Consider the following 20252-nt stretch of genomic DNA (forward strand, 5'->3'; position numbering starts at 1 on the left):
CAGTGCGCGTGCAAATGATGGGAGTCACGTGGCCTTAGTGCTATACATATGGTTTTGCTGCATGCAGATTTTCAGGATGAGCGCTAGAAACATCGTTGTTTTCACTTCCCGAGACTTGAGAAATATGAGCGCCTCTAATCTTCGCTGAGGTCTTAAGTGTGGCATACGCCTGTAATGAATCACGAGTGTGTGTGCGCGCACAGATCACACTAAAGTACATGAAAAGGGCCGCATCATAAAACAGATCACATATCATAGACACCATAGTTTGAGTGGGGAAAAAAGGGGGATCTCACATGTCCAGCTTAACAGTAAATAGCTGTCACTTGTAAGCAGATAGTTCTCCATACGTGCACGCAACCCAACACGCGCGCAGGGAGAAAATAACAGATTTTTTTTTTTTGCTTTGAGTGGTTGGCACATGGAAGATAAGAGCATAAAAAATTGCTTAAACTTAAAATTAATTTTGGTGGAAGTACCTAGAAGAAGAATATTAATAGTTGCTAGCTGTTGTTGTATAGGGATGTATTACTGATTGAAATTCTCTGCAGACTTGAAGTTTAAACCACCTTGTTCCTGTGGAAAGAAGATAGCATTTCTGACTTGATGCACAGACATTTTTAACTCCTGTCCTTATTTAGAAGTGTTTGTAAGTTTCAGATGGTGGATGGTTTCTGTAGACACTTCATGGACAAGGAGGGTTTTGACTGTTCATACATCCCTGATAACCTGGACCCCTATAACAATACCTGTAGTTTTAATGCATTTTACTGCTGTTAATGTCTCTTAGTTTCGTTAAGCCAACTATAAATGTGCAGCTTGTGCTTTTGTTGTTGGAAAATCTTACTTTTGACCTGGGTTGCCACTTTAGACAGTTAAAGTGCAAATAAGTTGTTGCCATAACAATGAGCTCACTAGAAATGAGCTCTTTATAGAATGCATGTGACAATTGTGATATTCAAAGGATTTTGAACAAATCAGTGTTGTTGGTTCAGTTTTGAGGACATAGTAATTCATCATAGGTTAAACCCAGTACTTTGAAAATAATTTTGCCGTAAAGTTGATCTTTAACAGCAGGTGTTTCAATTTGTTTTTCACACACCTCCAGGAATTAAACTTATTTGCTAATCCCATCTTCATTGATTACCAGTTGCTTCCTGGATCTTCTCCATCACCAGATGACATGGTTTTGTTGCAATTCCTCCTCTAACAAAAGGAAAAATGTTTTTTGTTTATGATGTGACTCTTAAACAGCTTATCAGTGATGTATCTTGAACTACCAGTGAGTGATGTTGAAATAGCTTTCAGATATGTGTGTGGTCCAAAGGCACAGTGTTTAATGCCTGTCACCAATACAGTGAGGGTTCGCTGTCGTGGCAGTTTTCACACTGTTTTGATATTGCTTCATAAACAGGGAACTGATGCTGGTGATTTTTTTCAGCATTGTAGATATTTTGATATTTTTTGGTACATAATATATTGGAGGGGTGGGGATGCCACTCAGTCGAACAAATCATCCTCTCTCTTTAACAGATCTGTCCACTAGAACATGCCAAGCACTCTGAGTTGCATCTTAGGAACTAAGCAAGATCTCCCGTAATATAAATAACTAATTAAATTTTTTACGTCAATCTATTCAGAATGTGATTTCAAACACAATGAAAGCAGGTCAACAGTCTTAGCACTGAGGTAAAGCAGCTGACTGTAAGCTGGGGGATTGTTGTGGGAAATAGCTGCATTCACTTGTCAAAGTATGTACAAAAGATACCTTTATGTAAATAAGGATTTAGCTAAAAGGCATTTTATTGTGGTGCCATATAAGGCAAAGTTCTTCAGCCCAAGAAACGGTACACGCAAAAATTATAATTTCTTGTTCACAGTTCACACATGAAAACATATTTACCAGTAATATTTAAGATGAAAACTATGTCTTGAGATATACATACTTTACACCAGGTGTTAAGGTTTAGATCCATATCATACAATGTGATTTAGAGGTGTGGGTTATTGATACGAGTTTTGATGATTCAGTCTTCTCTTAAAAATATTAGCAGCACCCAGAGTTGTTTCCCTTCCACCAGATTACCTTTAATGGAAACTTGACGTAGGTATATGGGAACTAGTATTATTTCTTTACTTTGTTGTTGTGTCCTGTTTTGCAAAAAGTGTGGCGGGAAACTTACAGTAAACTAGAGGAAAGGGTGTCAAATAATGTTATGTAATTTTCGCTCTCATCTCTCTTTGCATTGTTAACCATGCATTTGAGTTTTTCATTCATCCAAAGCACCAATAAATAGAATTTATATATTTGCGAATAGTGCATGAGGAACATATTTTAATTATGGCTGACACTTGACACATACCAATCATACACTCTGTTTTGTTTTTTTTCCTCTTGCACAGCATTGAAAAGACTCAAATCCAAGTTGTCATTTTTACTAATGCTCTGTCAGTCTTGAAATCTCTCTCATACCTCAGAAACAAGTAACTAAATGCTTTTACATCACCCCTGAACAGTTTGCATTAATTCACAGGACAGTCTTACATTTCCTCTCATTGTAATATCACATCTCTGGCATTCTGACCACTGACAGACTGGCAAAGTGGGGAAGTCTGAGGGTAGCTGAGACCAGGACAATGGTTAAAGCTCATCAGCAAACAGGCTGGAGAGAATAATAGTTATCTTGAAATGCAGGTCACTCCAGATTCAGGCATGACATGTTAACCTAGTTCCACATTGTGGTCCTTATAGTGCTCCCTGAGGCATAGTCCCAGTGAGAGCAGCCCACTTCCTGCAGGACTGAATAATCCACCAGAAACTAAGAGTACAGATACACTCTGACAGTATGGTTTACACCAGAAGCTTCCTCTTATAACTGTGGCTTTATGTTGTTTGTTTAGTTGAAGCAGAAATCAAAGCAGGTGTGTAATGGTTTGGTTAGAAAATTTATGGATATGTGCTGTTGTTATCTGTTTACCTGCTGATAGTGTCTTACTTGAAAAAAAAAAATCATCAAAAAGTGGAGTCTGCAAAAAGCATTGAGGTGAGCGTAGTCTTTGATTCACACAGTCACAGTAACTAGACAGCAAACTGCAGAAATGAAGAAATAAATCTTTGCTACTTTAAAATTTGAAAAAAATAGCATTATCTCACTAAGAATGGAAAATGAAGGCCAAGATCTGCACCTGAGGCAGCACTACAAAGATGATATAGGTGGGAGGCTTTTGTTGCTTCCCTGAATGCCACGAATGTAATATGCCTTTTACAGAGGGCATTTACGGACTGCTTTTTGTGAATAGGCAGCGTGAAAGCTAAACCAGACGCAGTGTATTTAGTTCTTTAATGACAGTTTTACAGACTAAAATAGCACTTGGCTCCTGGCATACATTTTATATAGATTAGAGATCATGCTGTTTTTGGCATGTGTACGTTGAAATAATAATGAGCCTTTCTTTACTCACAATGTCAAGTTCACATAAGGAAGACGTGAGGAAATTGTATATTAATGGGTTTGTCAGTTCATAATAAAAATGCATTTTCCTTTAACTTCACATCTTCCCAGAAGGTAGCATTGTTATATATATATTTAAAAAAAAATGCTGTTTTTAAAGAAGTTTATTTTTCTATTTAAGCAGTTTTTGTGCCCTTTAAGTATTTTAAGGTATTTGGATGATCGCTGAGTGCATTTTGCTCTTGTAAGTGTATGCAGTGGATGTAGATTTGTGTGGAGTATGTGTCTCTAAAAGGATATTGTGCATGTTGATAGACAAATCCAAGTCAGGTACCTTGATTGTATGCTGGTTGCCATTGTCATGTTACTGTACATTGTTGCGTTCTTAATGACATCTAAACACGACCTCTGTCTACAAGAGAAATAGCACATAGTCTTGTAATAGTAATCCTTAAGATTGTCATAACCATGGAAATATGTACCTTGATTGCGATTAGCATGTGGTGTTTGGGTCCTTGATGAACTAAGGTGTCAAAGCTGTCAGAAGGTGTGTCTACAAGGTTGAAGGAGGGGAAGAAAAGAAAGATTGCTGCACCTTGACAGCAGTAAATTTGGGGGCAGGAATGTACTTCTGATTCCAAGAACGCCAGAGAGGAGGATGACTGCTGTCAGAAGTTGTTTGGTTATTGTTGCTAACCATGCACAGCTCTGAAAATTGTCTACTGCGGTGTTCAGAGGACGAAACAGCCACTGAGGTCCTGACGAATAGGTCGACGACGTGCTGATGTGTGGCACAGAGAGAAGAGGATCATCAGGAAGCAATGCCTGATAACATCGGCGATAACCCACGCTCCGCGGCGGCATGCGCACATAATCGTGCCCCAGGCTCCTTGCCCCTCCACCACACACACAACTACGGAGTTTATGCATACAACCTTACCCACTACCGTCAGCGTGTGGAGCAATCGTAGCATAGCTAACGAGTAAAGCTGAAATGGCCGAAGTGTATGAGGGCTTGATTTGGATATTACCTGTCAGCCTACCTTAACCCACTAACCTAGTGCCGACGCACTCTCGATGTGGGTCAAGTCCACGGCTTCAGGAAACGGCAGGCCGCGAGATCCTTTTCGTGCTGGGAGTGGGCCAAGTCGGCGGCACGAGACGGGGTTGCGCCAGCCCTCTAGTATCTCAGCCTTCTCTCAAGTATCTCAGTTCGGTAAAGTCGTTAAACTTCGTGTTGATGCTCGTGACGATCGTCTGCTGCCCCGTGTGTAACAACAGCGGCCAAACTGCCCACAGTAGTCCCTTCGTGGGACGTGTTTGGAATGTGTTCACACACTCTTTTCCGATGGATGGAGACTACAAGACATAATTTTGTGACTTCTTAACCCCAGTTCAGGCTTCTTCGTATGTGTTAGGCGTTGGATGAATTAATTAGTGCTCCTCTATAACATGACAACGGAGAAATGTCAGTTGTGTTGTGTCTCTCGGTCCAGCAAGCGAACCAGGCGCGTTTCTCTGTTGTGCAGCAACTGACTGTAGTCTCAAGGAGTCGGCTTTGGGTGTTCTGATGATAAGGCTGGAAAGTCGGGGGTGTGCGTTTAGAATAATATAAACAGAACAAGTGAATGTCATTTGTACGTGGGTAAGTTTTCTGCGATACCCGACTGCTTGCAAACAGTGCGAGGAGGCGGTGTCCAAATGAACCGAGTTGATACCAGAAATGTTCATGCTTCGAGGCCTTATTCGAATCACCCAAGTCTAACGCAAATATTTTCATCGTCCGTTGTGAAATTGTACAAACTGTAAGTTGTTCTGTCCATTAAGAACTGTTTGGCTCAAATGCTAATAATAGAATTGACCTTTTTTGTCCGCCCTGTTGTCGCACTAAATGTCGAAAGGTCAAGTCGATGACTAACAGACAGAGAAGATCAAACCAAAGATTGCGTAGGAAATTTGCTGATGGCACCAGCAGATACATCGCACTCTGGAGATACTGGAACACTCCTGTTCACCCACGGGTGAGATATGAACCTAGGGTCCAGTCGGTATTGATGATCATCGCACACACAAGCACAGACACGAAGCTGCCCTTGGGTCACCCCGTTTTCTTGAGATCGTCTACCTGTCCCTGATGTCCACTTTGTCAGAAAATGGACTTATTGCTCTTGTGGGTTCGTATGTGTTTTTAAGCGGATAGGTAAAGCTTCATAAGCTTGTTCACTTTCATCGATTCTGCAGATTTGTTTGGGACGAGAAGCATCATCGAGATAACAACTGCGAATTAGCAGTTGTCGTTGTGAAATGAGGTGTTGTTACACGAGCTAGAAAAAGCAACTATGACTTGCAGGTCCCCCCACACACCTACTTCTCTTCAGTTTGTTATAAAGGTCAGACCGTCTGGCGACCCAGAGCTCTAGCTCAGGTTACCTGACTGCCCCACCACCTGAATGGCTACAGGGATTGCATCATATAATATAGAGAAGGGTGTGTGTCCCATCGTACAACACTCACAAGTTGTGAGATGCGGAAAGATCAAGGTTGCACAGACAGCCTGCTATTATGTCTGCTGACAGGCTGGGGTGGGGGTGAACACGTGACAAGATTTGTGGACTGGTAGGCGCGTGCTGATCGTGTGAAGTCTTTCTCTGTCTGCTGCGGCCCCAGACGAGGCAGCGCCTGTGAAGCAGGCAGGCAGGCAGGCACCATCTGTCTAATTGCCAGCCTTGTGATGGACTCTTGTCTAGGATGGTTTTGTATTCTGATACCAGACACTGCCAGTTTGTTACCAACATTCATCAGCCTCTACAACAAAGTCTTTGTGATTTGACGGCGTTCTCCTCACCTTTCCCTCTCTGAAAGCCCTAGACACAGAAGACGAAGGATTTGCTCAGAAATATGTCTGGAATATGTTAACGGATTATTTTTACAAGTTCTAAGGGTGCTGACGGCGAGGAAGAGGGGGGGAAGAGGAACAAGCAAGAAGTTGCTGGTGGTATAAAATGTTTATTCATTCGCGAAGCATGCTGTTTTGCTCCATCATAGATGCTAGTTGGCATGGAGCTGCCGACCCCCGTGCTTGGTGCTAACAAATGTGCGCGTGGCACGTGACACTCCCAGGTATGTGTGCGTGCTCGTGGCGCGGTCTTCATTAATCTTAGTGGCCTTGGCGTCTCCGCCAGTCCACAAACTAGTTCGTCCCCACCGTTACAAACAAACAAATCCACACCGGCGGAGAAAAAAAGCGTTGGTGGCTGCGTCCTGAAAAGAAGTAGCAATAAATCCTGGCCTGGCGTGCACATACTTTACATATTTCTTGGCAAGCACTGACTTGACTTCACTTTAAACCCTGTCAATAAAATATGTCCTTACGGTTGGATCAGGAGAGTGACACCAATACAGGAAGTACTCAACGTGACAGTTGGAAGTTCACACGTGCATTTTAATGGCGGGTTTGTGGCTAATCGGCCTCATACTGTAACTTTGGGTTGATAAGCAAAGTGTCCGTACGAGAAGTAAAGTAACACTTGTTATTTGTTTCTCTTTGTGTTTTCTGTGTTTGATTTTATTCTTCGTTAGTTCTGTTGTTTATTCTTTTATAGTTGATATTTGTTATTTGTTTTCCTGGCCACCGTATGCTGTTCTTATTCTTAGGCACTTAGAGCATATTCTTTATGAATATGAGTGTGCACTTAAAAAATTTTGCATTCATTATTATTATTCTACTATGGACGAGCTGCCAGAACAATCCCCATACCATGGCACCTGTCCACTACGCTTATGGTGTAGCAGCACTCAACCTGTCTGCTGTATGAGAGCGCAGCCCACGTGTTCTGGCATTTGGGGTTCGACCAGCTAATACTCAAGCAAACTTTTCCAACAACATCCAAAACATTTCTTTCCACCCACTCAAACACGCATATGCAGCATGTCAGCCAGAATCTCCCACACAGCCGTAAGACCGCTCGTCGACAAGTGGTAGCTGATTAACAAAAAGTAATCAGAAAGTAAACGGCCTCTGTAAAGGAGAAACAATGTACTTGTCATTTGCCGAGTTGTCTACTAAATCATATCCAGGTTCCAGGTGCGTAATAGCTAGTTACAGTGAGATGCTTAGTGATTGTGGTTTCCCTCGCCCACCCTTCATGATAATATACTCCTAGCTTCAGGTTAGCCTTGCCTGAGTAAAGAGCAAATGCAGGGGTGGCCGTGGGTAGTCCTCCCTTTTGCCAGTAAAACTTGCAGATTGTGTCTTCCAAGGGCGACAGGCAGAACGACTCATAGCAAGTTTGTCTCCGACATCTGAAACTTGTAACAGTAGCCAGGCAACTAGCACTAGATACTTCAAGACGAACAGAAGGTAGATGGGGCTTTATGGATGGTCTGATCACAAAGAGAACAACATTCAGGTTCACCGGTCTATCACCAGTCCAGTGAACAGGCAACAGACCAACACATTTTGCTCGGGGGTTCCTTATGGTTGCAGACAATTATGCGGGGTTCACATGGTCTCTTCGTCAGTGGCGGTTATTCAAAACAAAAGGCAGTTTCAACACTTTCAGATGTTAGGTACAATTGTATGTCTGGTGCAGTAAAATTAGATTGTTTCATCTTATATCACATGTTTACCTCTCGTGGCAGCCGTCGTCTGCTAATTCAGACATAAATATGGGAGGGGGAAGATTTTTGACGAGACCGAGTTCCTTTGCATTACGGCGGTGCTAAAAAAAACAACTCAGCCAACAATAAAGTCGTTTGCTTGTCAGCGCCATCTGGTAAGTATGTAAGAGCCATGTCTGCTTGCCATGCCTCCCTCTCTCTCACACACCCCCCTCTCTTGGTGGTAAGTGTAATTAAAGAGGGTCTGGCTGTCCGAGGTTTTGTATACGACCTCTCGTCGTCACACTGGCTCCAGTGGCAGCGCCGGCGCGCTGGTAAGGTGGAGCTGGCTTTTTACATCTCACATGAAACAGTCTTGCTTTCTTTCAATAACAGACCTTGGGAGGAAGAGGGGGAGGTATTAAAATCACTAGCCATTGGCTGCTGTTAAGAGTGCAAGTAGCTTATCATTTGTTTTCCTGGAGTCGCGAATAGCATGCTACTACAGCTAGTCGGGGATCCTGAAGAAAGTAGTTATGTGTGCAGAGTTCTTGGTTACAGCGAAAACAAACAGACGCTTGACTGAACAATCATCAACGGTGTTACCAAGGTGAGCTTAAAGGATAGATATGAGGTCAAGTCTGGCCTGAGATAAGACAAGATAGCTAAGTGTGCGGAAGTTATGCATGAGGGGTTAACGGGAAACCTGTGAGGGCAAACATGGTGAGGTCAGTTGGCAAGTTAGTAGTGTCCAGTAAAGGTCGTCCCATAACCTTTAAAGGTCGTTTTGGGGAGTGAGGTGTTAGAGACCTCACTTTTCTCGGGGCCAGCTTTTTACATGAGGGTGGTGCCCATCTCCTCTCCCTCGCTGCCTTACCTTCCCCGACCCTCTATGGAGTCAGGTACCCATTCCCTTCAGCTGGGTCGACTGGGGAAAGTTTGCTGCGCTTATCGGGAATTGAACCAGCGCGCTCTCGGTTCGGACGCCAGCGCTCTAACCACTCGGCCGTCCGCTTCCCCAGTGTCCAGTAGACAGTGTCCTTTACCAGTCGCTCTGATGGTTGGTGTCGTTCTGCACGTCCACAGTCCACTGACTTGCAGTCGTCATGGAGACATTCTCAAGCTTTAGGGCTGAGACCCTTTCCTGACTTTTGGTAGAGACTGTGGAGGGTTGGGGCACCAAAGGTCAGGGTGATACTAGGTTCTTGTATAATAGGTACGTGTTGTATACTAGCCAGGTTTATAGTGATACTCTTGCTGTCCCCGTTTTACCTCTTCCCTTCCTAAACACGACCTCCGGACGATCGACACGCTCTTGTTGCTGCTCGGCCTGTCTTCCTGTAGACGGAAACCAGTCAAGATGCAGGTTGTTTGGGGGAGTGGGTGGACGGGAAAATTATCGGCTCTATCCCACCCAAATGACACACGTTTGCCCATGTTTGACTGGCTTGGCACGCACATGTTGACCTTTGACCATCCTGACATGCAGGTGTTGTTGACACGTGTTGTCAGGTCGAGTGCTGACGCGTCATATCCCCCCTCCCCAACCTCCATCACAACTACCACGGCAAGAAGGTGTTGAGTTTATTTTGCGGGAAGCTGGTAACACGAGTGGTGTGTTATCTTGCAGTATGACATGATAGACATACAGTTTGTTGGTCCTTAGATCTTCAAGCCGTGATGTCTTCCTCGATGACTGTGCCGATTTGACTACATGTATACCCGCGGCTTGCTTGCCGTACACCAGGTGTGTGATTGAAACATACAGCATGGCATATACTGTAGTGCAGCTCCCAGGTGATGTGATGAAAGACACTGGGCGCCAGCTGGAGCTGTCAGAAACCAGTCATCCTGCATCTGAGGCTGGTGTCAGGGAGGTTTAGACATCTAAGGGGTTGGGGGCGACATCTTGCCGTCTGTGTTGTGCTTCCCGAGAGGTGCTGTTGCCCGCCGCTGGATGAGCGACATGATACGAGGATAGAGAGAAAGAAAAAAAAAACCAAGAGAGGGGGGGGGTACCTATAGGCAGCGACACACGTCACAGGTCAGTGCGCTGACAAGACGTTGACCTCTCTCGCCATGTCAAAGCAATGTCCCTCTTTTCTGCTGTCTTTGTGTCTGTCGTCTACCTGTGGGAGATGAGTGCGTAACCTTAAATAAGGTGGGTGGGGAGAAAGTGATTATTTTGAGGCTACATGAAACGTCAACAGTATCCGCTGTTGGCGAGAGTCGCACAGTTAGGCTTATTTAGTACGAAAGTACTTCCACCTTGAGATGATTTTGCACTATTTAGGAAGTGAAGGTGGGGGGAGGGGACCGACCTGAGAACCCGGAGAGAACCCCCGACGCCCAGCCCTTCGGACAGGTGTCAAAGAGAGTGTCCCAATACTGTTTTATATATATATAAGAGCTTGAAGTCAGGCCACGCCCCTTTTAGACGAGTATAGTCGTTAGGTTCTGGCCGCGCGTTCATACTTTTCGAACACTGATACCAAAGAGAATCAACTTTGCTAATACTTGTCGAAGGTGGGTGTGGCAGAGGATACATCCGGGTCAGCGCGGCATCACTCCCCCCCCCCCAAAGGGTTTTTTGTTTGTTTTCTTTGATGTATTTGTTTAAATAAATATATATGAGTAAATAAATATGCATGAGTAATTGTTGTTCTCGTTTATAAGTATTACAGCCGCAGTTTTTATTCGTATCCTGGAGTATATGGCCCAGGAAGACAGTGACCCCTATTGGTCACGTGGCCATCGTCTTTCTGAGTGTGGTACCAACTTCCTTCACGCTGCATCTCCTCCCTTGGTACTCTGCAGGGGTCAAGCTGGGTCAACTGGCTTGAGCTGCAAAACACGGATATCGACGCGATTAGAGTTCAGACTCTGTGACCTCGGACCTGCCAGTGGTCTATTAAAAACTTGGTCACCTGCTTATCTTTAACCTGTAGTTTGCTTCGCGAGCATTACAGGAAGGCGGCATGCGGGTGGAGGGACTGCTGAGGTGAAGGAATGCCGTGAGTCAGCTGTACGGCAGGCGCTGTGGTGGGTAAGCATACGCGGGTACGTGAGGGTAACGCAATGTGCAGCGTCTTGTGCTCGTACCAGTCTTCGGGTTTACACACACTGCCGTTGCTGTTGCACATACACATACACAGACTTTTTTGTTGTTGATTTATTTATTTATTTTTTTTGCTGCTGCCGCCTTTGCTAATCATTTTCGACAACAGTTACTCGTTGATGGAAACATTGGGACTGGATGGGGTCGATGAGCGGCAGGTGTTAGGTGTGTGTCTTACCGGCGTGGTGTGTATAGACTGTAATGTGTGTGTGTGTTGAATACTTGCAGTGTGTTTGTATACGCGCCGTGTACAGCAGTGGAGCGTTGTTTAATGCGTGTGTATAGCAGGCTGTGCATGTTTACCGTACTGCATGCATCTGCCGCACACAGATTCGCCCCCTTCATGCTTATCAGCATGAAACAGGCAAGCACCGTTGAGATGTCAAGATGCAGAAGAGGGTTTTTAAGTTGCCTGTTAGTCGCTGTGGCTTTTGTCACGTGGTCGTCTTGCAGTGGCTGTGGCAGACGATGTGTCCAGTCATCACCGCACAAGTGGAAAGCGCCAGCTGTACAGCGAGGGCAGAGAAAAGTTGACAGCAATGTGAACAATCTTGTAGCACCTTCTCGACCTATTCAGAGGTTTAGGTGAGGGCCCCGCTGAAGCTGCAGGTCATTGAGAGACATATTAAACACCTCCCGGCTTTCCTCTCCCTTGACATCTGCGTTATCAGTGTGCGCTTAGCTGACCAGATGGTGAACGAGAGGCCAGGAGAAAGGTCGGACATTAAACCAGTTGGTGTGTGGTGCACGTGCGGTAGCTTGCGAACCACATGTTGTCTCCCATTGCCTGTCTCGCGTACTGTCGTTGACACCAGGTGATGCACTCTTGTGGCTTGTTTGTTGCAGCGCTGAGCGTGTCTCAAACAGACCTCGTGATATGAAAACATCGCTTACAACATTACCACCATCTACAGACTTGCAGCACTTCACAAACACTGAATGAAGGGAGCTGGGGGTAGCGGGGGCGGGAAGGCATTGGAGTGGGTAAGCAGGTAAAGAAAGATGAGGGGTGATTCAGGTTGAACACATGGCAACCATTCCAGAACCCTTGCATAAGCCTGCCTCTCCACTGCTCTCATTCCTTCTCTCTAGCCCTGCTGCACAGCCTCTTTTGATCCCACTAGGTTTCCGTTTGATCCACTTGCTGTAAAAGGTAAGAGTTCACGTTCCTTTCAGGTTACATTAGCTTCTTTTGGATGTTTCCTTGCATGCTGTTGCACTCTGTCCACTTATTTTGGGGAGATATTTTTACCGGGTAGAGTAAGGTGGGAGGGGCTTCACTTCTTCCAGTAAGCTGGCTCACTTGCTTTGTCGCTATGCACTGCCTGCAGCAAGCATATACTGCTGGAAGGTGCAAGAATGTGAGAATGCAGACCTTTCCTAACGGTCGCTGGTCTGTGTCCCGAGTGTGAGGCAAGTATTTGTGTCCGTTAGTCGCAGGACACTTATTTTATGCACCGTTATGCTACAGGCTACAGAGACCACCTGTGTTAAGCCGTTCTGTCCGGACGTCAGTTTTTATCGGCTACACTGGAAGTGGTGCTGATGGCCGGACGAAGACATGTTGAAGTGCAGTGTTATCTAAACAGCGCATACCACGGGCTGGTGTCGAGAAGACATCATCTAATGCCCGCTCCCATAGATGGATTCTTCATTCGTTTTTTTAAATAATAAAGCGGTAGCTCGTAGTAGACGACACTGGTGATGCTCCTCAGGGCACCAGTGCGCTTGTCTTCACTGCCATCATAACCCCACCCCCACCCCACCTGTGAATACTCACATGTCAGTTCTGCCTGTATGCCCCGTTATTGACCCTCGCCCCTTTGTATTCCTCAGCCCCTTTTTAGAAACAGGTTGCCGCGCTTGATGACGAATATGTTCCTTGCGATAATCCACAGAAGTTGAGATGATGACATAATCAGAAGTACACAGGTGACTCTCCTGTTTCCAGAGGTTCTAACCAAACACTTTAATCGGGTGTCGCTGTCATCAACAGCCATTGGGCAGTATAATGTACCCAAGGTGACGAGGTTGTTGTTGCCAGACTTACGTTCAAGAGTAGGCGGGAGGGGGAAAAAACGGCAATTTTGTCCACTTCCGGTGGCATTGGAAAGGCTGATGAAAACAGGTGACTGGTGCTGTTGTCTACTTGTTTTCCTTGTCTCCCGCCTGCGTCACCAGAGTCCTTGCTTTGTAACGAATGGCGTCATTAGTCGTTTGTTTTTCGTTGTCGCTGGTGAGTCGAAGCAGCGCTGTAGGTCCTCATCCCCGAGGATCGATGGGCTGATTTGTTGCCTGCGTCTCTGTTGAGAGCGGCACGTAGCCGCTGGCGCAGACGGCATTACGTCACTGCCGGTCGCATGGAGTGTGTCGTGTGCAGAGCAGCGCAATGGCAGGCCGCAGCCTCGCTAACGTGCACGCTGCTATTTCTGTAGTGTGGCCACCCCACCATCCTGCTCCATGCATCCCGGCCAGTGCGCTTCCCTAGCAGCATAGCTGCCACGCCACAACCCACAAATAGCCTTCCTGTTGCTGCTGCTGTTTGTTGTTTTTTTAACCCAATATAGCAGGTGCGTACCCGGGCGTAATTTCTCTGAATAATAAGGCAGTGAAAAATAAATGAAGGAACAGTTCCTGGTTTTATTCTTCTTTCCTTAGAGTGCATGCATGGAGTGGAGTGGGAGGAGAAACTTTTTTTAAAATGACATAATCGGTAACTTTTTGTTTAAAGGTAAGCAAGCAGATTCAAATAAGACAGTTCATTCGTTCCCTTGGTGTTTAGGCGCAGCTAACAGAATCACTGGCAGATGACCCGTATGTTCACAACCCTGGATTAGCGGTGGTGGACGCATAAGAAAATAGGAGTTAAGGGAATTGACGAGCTTCTGACGATAACCAGGCAGGTGGAGGTACCCGAGTGCTACAGAAGAAAGTTAAAGCTAGTTGGGGGACCAATACTGGCTGGTGCTCGTACTGGCATCAACCTGTGGACATCGATCAGCGGCTAAACCAGACGCCCGGGTGTCTGGCTGGACACAGGACCACCAGCCGCAGGCTTGTACAGACACATGGACTGAATTATAGACTGCAACTGGTTAGAGGATACGTATTAAGTAGGTTTGGCACTAAAATCGTTTTTATTCCAACAGGACTTGTACATCACCCATGACAGTTACACTAGAATCGTTTTAAATAAAATAGAAATTGTTGTAGGTCTGACTTTTGTCGCATGGAGTAGAGTGGCAGGAGATATTGATGACTGTTGGGCCGATTCTAATCACTGCGGGGTTTTGTTGGTTTTTTTTTTGTTTTTTGTTTTTGTTTTTGTTTGTTTGTTTGTTTTTTAAATATTTTACACGGTTTCTCTATTGGTTCAATACTTTTGGGGTTTACTTATGCACCTGCCACCCCTTGGCGTCTGGTACAAGACGCGAGGACATCGCTGCTAGTCGTTATGTTGAGACCTGGACGGTGGCATAGATGTGAAGGGCTGAGCTGGACTCCCATCACCATTCTTGATGTGGAACTGCTTGTGATGGCTGGTGACCGCGTTTACGGCATGAAGTTGCTTGTTCTTGCAAGTGGCAATTTTCAGAAACCTTGCTTGCGGATCACGGTTAATTTTGACAGTTGGCCGTTGCGGGCATGATTATTGTCGGCACACATCGGCTACGTGATGAGAATTGCGCCTTGGGATGTCTAGTGGACATTCAGGACCCCTGTCCACCTGGCGAGAGAGAGAGAAGGGGGAACGTTCGCTGAGCGGCCGGAGCGAACCTCGGTCACGTGACCTAGAGCCCACCGCGGACATGTGACCTGAGCTCTCCCCCACCCCACCCCGTTAGCAGCTGGCGGGACGTTGAGCCGATTTAGGCCACCGTGTCCTGACCCGCCTCCGCGACGTCTGCTGTGGGTGCAGGCCACCGCATTTCTCGATGTAGGTCAAGAGGCATTGATTGGGCTTGGCCATCAGCCGCCGCCAGGTCCTTGACGAGAGCCAGGAGATGACATATGGCGGTAGAGGGACACGTCCGCTGTCAGTCTGTCTTCACCTCGACACCACCAGGATGTAGCTGCTAGTGTGATGGGCATTATCAGGAACAGTTCTTCTCCCGACCTTCACCCATCATGGGACGACTGGTCGCTTTTGCTACCTGACTGGGTAGTAGTAGGTCCCACCCGTAACTGTGCTCCGTGAGGAGACGGTTGGTGACTTTCTCTCTCTACTATCCCATAAACCCTAACCCCCCCCCCACACACACACACACATCCAGACACCTTCCTAAGTCCTCGGTACTACAACGTACTGCAAGGAGTGGAAGGTGGGAGTTGTGCTGGCTGAATATTGTGGATGCATGTCTGGAAAGATAAACCATCTAGAAGGTTTTCAGTATACATGAGTCTGCACTTGTTGCTGTTATCGCCATCTTGACGCCCGTTATCAATAAGCTGCCGTTTAGTATCGTGCTTTATGTGGGTGAAACTGACATTTGATAACAAGTAATGACGAAGCTTGGGTTTTGCATGTCTGGTTTATTACACTGTATCATATATAAAGATGTCTGCTATCTTATCTTTTGAGGAAATGATTACCATTTTATGTTGAGATTTCCTATCTTAAATTTATGAGATGAGATCTCCCATCTAAACTTATCGTATCCGGGATAAGAGTTGGTCTCGTCCTCCCAAAATCGTTCATGTTTTCAGACATTACCACCCTCTCCCTTTAAACTGTTTACGTTTTTAAATACACTCGACCATCCACCCCTCTCTCTCTCTCTCTTGATGAAGATATTTTTGATATATTGGTAAGAGATATACTCTGTGGCTACGCAGTGGATTAAGTTGCGCCCACTTGACTTACTTGATATACAATTAGTGAAAATATCGTTCTCATCCTTTTATTCTTCAGTTAAATGTTTGAATCCGAGATAGTTTTCCTGACGGGCAATGTCAAATGGTTTGGTTGATAATATAGCTTATTACCATAGAATTGTTACTGAGTTGATTGTCATCGTAACTTTTAGAATGGCAATGGCTTGTCGTTATAGCTTATAGAAAGGTTACTGGCTTGATAGTCATCCTGGCTTATAGAACCTCCCTGGTTGAGTGGGTTTTTTCCTTCTTCGACAGTCCGTGGCCAGGTAACGGTGCGCGTGTTAAAAGATTGATGGTATGTTTGAGAAGCGGAGCCAGCGTGCGTGCGTGCGTGCGCTTGTCTCTGACAGCTGTCGGGAGAAGGGCAAGGTGAACAACCCTCGGTGGCCTAGCAGTCCACGTGGAAGTTCTATCAATACACGTGCATTGTACTCCCTCATCTTGGCCGCAGTACCTGCCGCTGCTGCTGTAGCTACCGTGAAGCAGGCATCGTGAAGTTGAAGGCTAGCGCACGTCAGGGGCCAGACCCAGGTAGACAGTCCTCCAGCTGTCTTGTGACCAAGAACTTCCGCTCCACGGTTTGTATACGCGGGATGTGTTGAAAGGACGAGGCTTGCGTCACGGCATTTGCTGCTGCTGCTGCGGCAACGTGGCTGCCAGCGGAGTCGTTGAGATGCCGCGGCGGGGATGGGGGGGGGGGGGGGCTCGGGGCGGGCGGTGAGCACATTGCTGCTAGCCGGTGCAGCGAGTGCGTGCGCGAGGCGAGGCAGACGTGCGTACTGCCGTGCGATCGATTGACACACCCCCAGCTCTCCCTGTCCGCACCCCACCCTGCGCTACTCCACCCTGGTGTGAGCGAGGTTCATCTTCTCCTTACCAGTCCATGGGCGATACAAGGGGTGGCCTTTGCAACCGGCATTCGCCGGGCGTCTTCCTGGCACGAGAGCCTTTTCTTTCTTATTCTTGATGTCATGAATCCCGTCTCTGTGTTGTGCATGGCTGAGGATTAAGCAGTTATTAAAGACGAACGGCCATATCGTAAAGTCTACAAGACGGCAAACGGTAACAATGGACAGGGTACTCGAGGTCTGGCGTTCAATCATCTTTCTCTGTCTCTCTCACACACACAACTTCACGGTCAGCGCGGGTCATTGTCCCAGTCTGTTTTGTCTACTAATTAAATAAAAACAAGCGTTTATCGTGACGTATGACACAGTTGGTGTACACTTTGTTGACAAGCGGCGCACGTTGGGTAACGCTTTTCAACGGCTGTCCTGAGGGCTTGAGTCACGATCCATGTGGAGATGGAGAGTTTCTTGTTCGCGAGGCAGTCGTGACGTCAGAATAGTGTGTAGAGCACGTGCGATGGGCGCGCCTCGAAAACACGTGACTTGTCGCGCGTCCCCAGAAACATCGGTAAAGGGAACCGGGGGGAAAGCACGCCATTACATCTCTTCCCCTCTCTCCCTCCCCATCCCGTTCGCTGATCAATGCAGCTTCTATCCCAAGCCTGGCTCTCAATTCAAAACATGGCTACAACCGGCTGCTGCTATTGGAAACCCGCTCACAGCGTCTGCTGCATAGCCGCAGTGGGTTCGAGCAAGAGAAAAGCCAGAAGGGGGGTGGGGGTTGTGTGCGTACGTTACATGCGAACAGGAGGGGGAGCTGGGAGGGAGGTGGAGCAAGGCGTGGGGAAGGAGCTGGTGGACGGGCCCGCCAGTTGGTGCCTGGTGGTGACGGCCGAGGGGAGACGTTTCGTGGGCCCCAGCAGCCGGAGCAAGTGCACGACGTGTGGTGGTGGCTGCGGCTGTGCCTCGGTCTTGTGTGTATGTGTCGCGATGGACCAGGGAGCGAGCTGAACGACGAGGCTGCCCAGCGCCAGCTGACGGTGGACATCGCAGCACGAGAGGTAAGAGGTGTGGCGCTGTGAGGAGCAGGACGACGCGAGGGCGAGTGATGTCGGACGGTACGAGCTTGACGGCGACACCAAGCCGGCCTGTCGACACGGGGGGCACCAGTTCCTCTCCCTCGGCCCCGCCGATGTTGACAGATGGCTTGACGCGGGTACTGCTGCTTGCGGCCCGCCTTCAGGCAAGAATGTGGTGGTGGCCCCGAGCGGGAGCGTGTGGCGAACACAATGGCGAACCATGTAGCGCTGTCTTTCACGGGGGACCTCACTTCAGACGGTGCTGAAGACTGAACAGAAAGTTGGAAGCTAAGGAGAGCGAGGCCACGCATCGACGTCCTGGAAGTAGCAAGGTGTTGGGAAAACTCAGTTCTGGCCCTTCCACTTCAATCTTCGTGTCTTTAACTTGGCAAATGTGAAAAAAACATTAAAAAAACTATTTACCTTCTTCCTGAAAACTGTTCTCTTTGTAAGAACATCTTTCTGACAGGTCTTGCTGCGCATTTCGCTTGTAGTCTTGCTTGTAAGCGGTTTAATAGCCCACAGACTCGTTTCACCCCAAACATCTTTCAAACTAGAGTTTTCCCGATGTACACATTTATTTGAAAAGAAAATCCACGCCGACACAAACGACTCTTCTCCCCTCAGCCTTGGGCAGCTCATATTCCTATCAACCGCTAAGGGCTTCAGACAGAACTCGAGACGTTTAGTGACGTTGGTGGTGGTGAGCGCGTTGCTGGTGTACTTCCCCCGGAGACCATACGTCTGGAGAGTTACTGGCATCAGGTATGAACGGACAGGTAGCGGAACACGTGCGAGGCAGCCATCAAGTAGCACAGCACCTTGGGCAGCGTGTGTGAAGTGACCTTTGTCCTCGGGAGGGGAAGTGTTTGTCCGTGCGTCCTCTGCTCAGGTTTGTCATCTTTCCCCGAGGCTGACTTGTATCCGAGAGATCCACTTCTCCCTAGGTACCGTACTTTGTCACCTGCTGTAGTTCAAGTCACCGCTGTAACTCAGGTCACTGCTGTCGTCTGCTTTCAACACAAGCGGTGCTGCCAGAACTTGGTCGTCGCAGCTTGAGGACCAGCATCATCAGTGGACGGAAATGATGTCACCGGCAAACGTGACCTCTGACCTACACTTTTTTTAGTGGCTTCATAAATCAGGGGCCATTGATTGCAGCACTGGGGTCAACAACGGACGACGACAGGTAAGGGCGAGGACACGTGTGTGTGTTTTGCTGTGGCATGTGCAGAGCGCAATCCTGTGGCCGTGCTGTGGACGTCGGGTGGCGGTGTCGGCTGCAGCGTGTAGCGGCGGCGTCACGTGCACGCTGGTCTGCTGAGAGGTGCGTGCTCGCCGTACACCCGACTCCAAACAACTGGTGAGGGAGGGTGGGGAAACGAAGCAACAGGTGTGTCCATTTAGCACGTGCCGTTGTGGGGGGCTGGCTAAATAAACCCCCTTAGCAGGCACATCTCGAAAGCTGTCGATGCCGGTACGACTTTTTTCAGATTTTTGTGACAGTTGTTTGTTTGATGAATGTCGTTTTGTACAGGAGATCAAGGTCGAGTAACCTGTGGCCTCAGTGATGAGATTGTTATCACTGACAACATTGTTGTGACTAAGCGGACAAGAACGGTGGAAGTTTGATGCCTGGCCACCACCTGGTTCTTTAGACCACCTATGTCTGTAGCTGTGGAAGAAAACCATTATCAGTCCCTTGACTGTTGCCACGATTTGACAAACACTGTGCCAGTTGGCCGGTTCTAGTGTCAGTGGCAACAAATAGACAACTGACAGCTCGCCACTTATCTTGAACAGTGGGTGGTTTTGCAGGTCTTAAACGACCAGTCCATTCCTTCGCATTCGCCAGCCAGTTCTTCCTCTGTCCATTTGGCGTCGCCCTCGCTCCACTGTACCCGGAAGAAGGTCTCTGGTCTCTGTACGCGACAGATGGCATGTAGTTAAGGCTTTCCTTCGCAACAACTGGAATTACCACAATCGCTTCTCTGTGTGTGTGTGTTGGCCTGCAGAGAGAGGGTGGCAGGGAGAGGAAGTATAAGCGAGTGTGTTTATGTTTCTGAGTGTGTGGAATATCGAATTCATTGTCACCTTTACAGGATGAGCATAAAAATAGCCATCATCTCATTCATTTAATCACCTATCATCCATTTATACATCTCCCTTCCCTATACAATGAAGGTTGCCTGCCCAGAGTTCATTTCTTGTCTCGGGCACGCTGTTATTTCTCTGCATGTGGCATCTGTTTACAGGGCTGGCTGCTTGCCGTAATATA

General features: G+C 47.2%; 1 protein-coding gene across 4 annotated transcripts in view; it reads left to right on the plus strand.

The window, feature by feature from the left end:
- LOC112554796 (histone demethylase UTY-like) overlaps positions 1 to 20252 on the plus strand; it is an 82902-nt gene that overhangs the window by 13873 nt on the left and 48777 nt on the right. Inside the window, exon 1 of one of the 4 annotated variants that reach the window (XM_025222838.1) lies at positions 8534 to 8661. The exons of 2 other annotated variants lie outside the window; for them this stretch is intronic. In XM_025222838.1, the coding sequence (XP_025078623.1) occupies positions 8588 to 8661 (74 nt within the window). In that variant the 5' untranslated portion in view covers positions 8534 to 8587. Of the gene's footprint in view, positions 1 to 8533; positions 8662 to 19141; positions 19164 to 20252 lie in introns of those variants that run through there. One more of the 4 variants, XM_025222840.1, reaches the window with a different exon arrangement.

This window comes from Pomacea canaliculata, linkage group LG14 (genome assembly GCF_003073045.1).
Source record: "Pomacea canaliculata isolate SZHN2017 linkage group LG14, ASM307304v1, whole genome shotgun sequence".
NCBI classification, from domain to species: domain Eukaryota; kingdom Metazoa; phylum Mollusca; class Gastropoda; order Architaenioglossa; family Ampullariidae; genus Pomacea; species Pomacea canaliculata.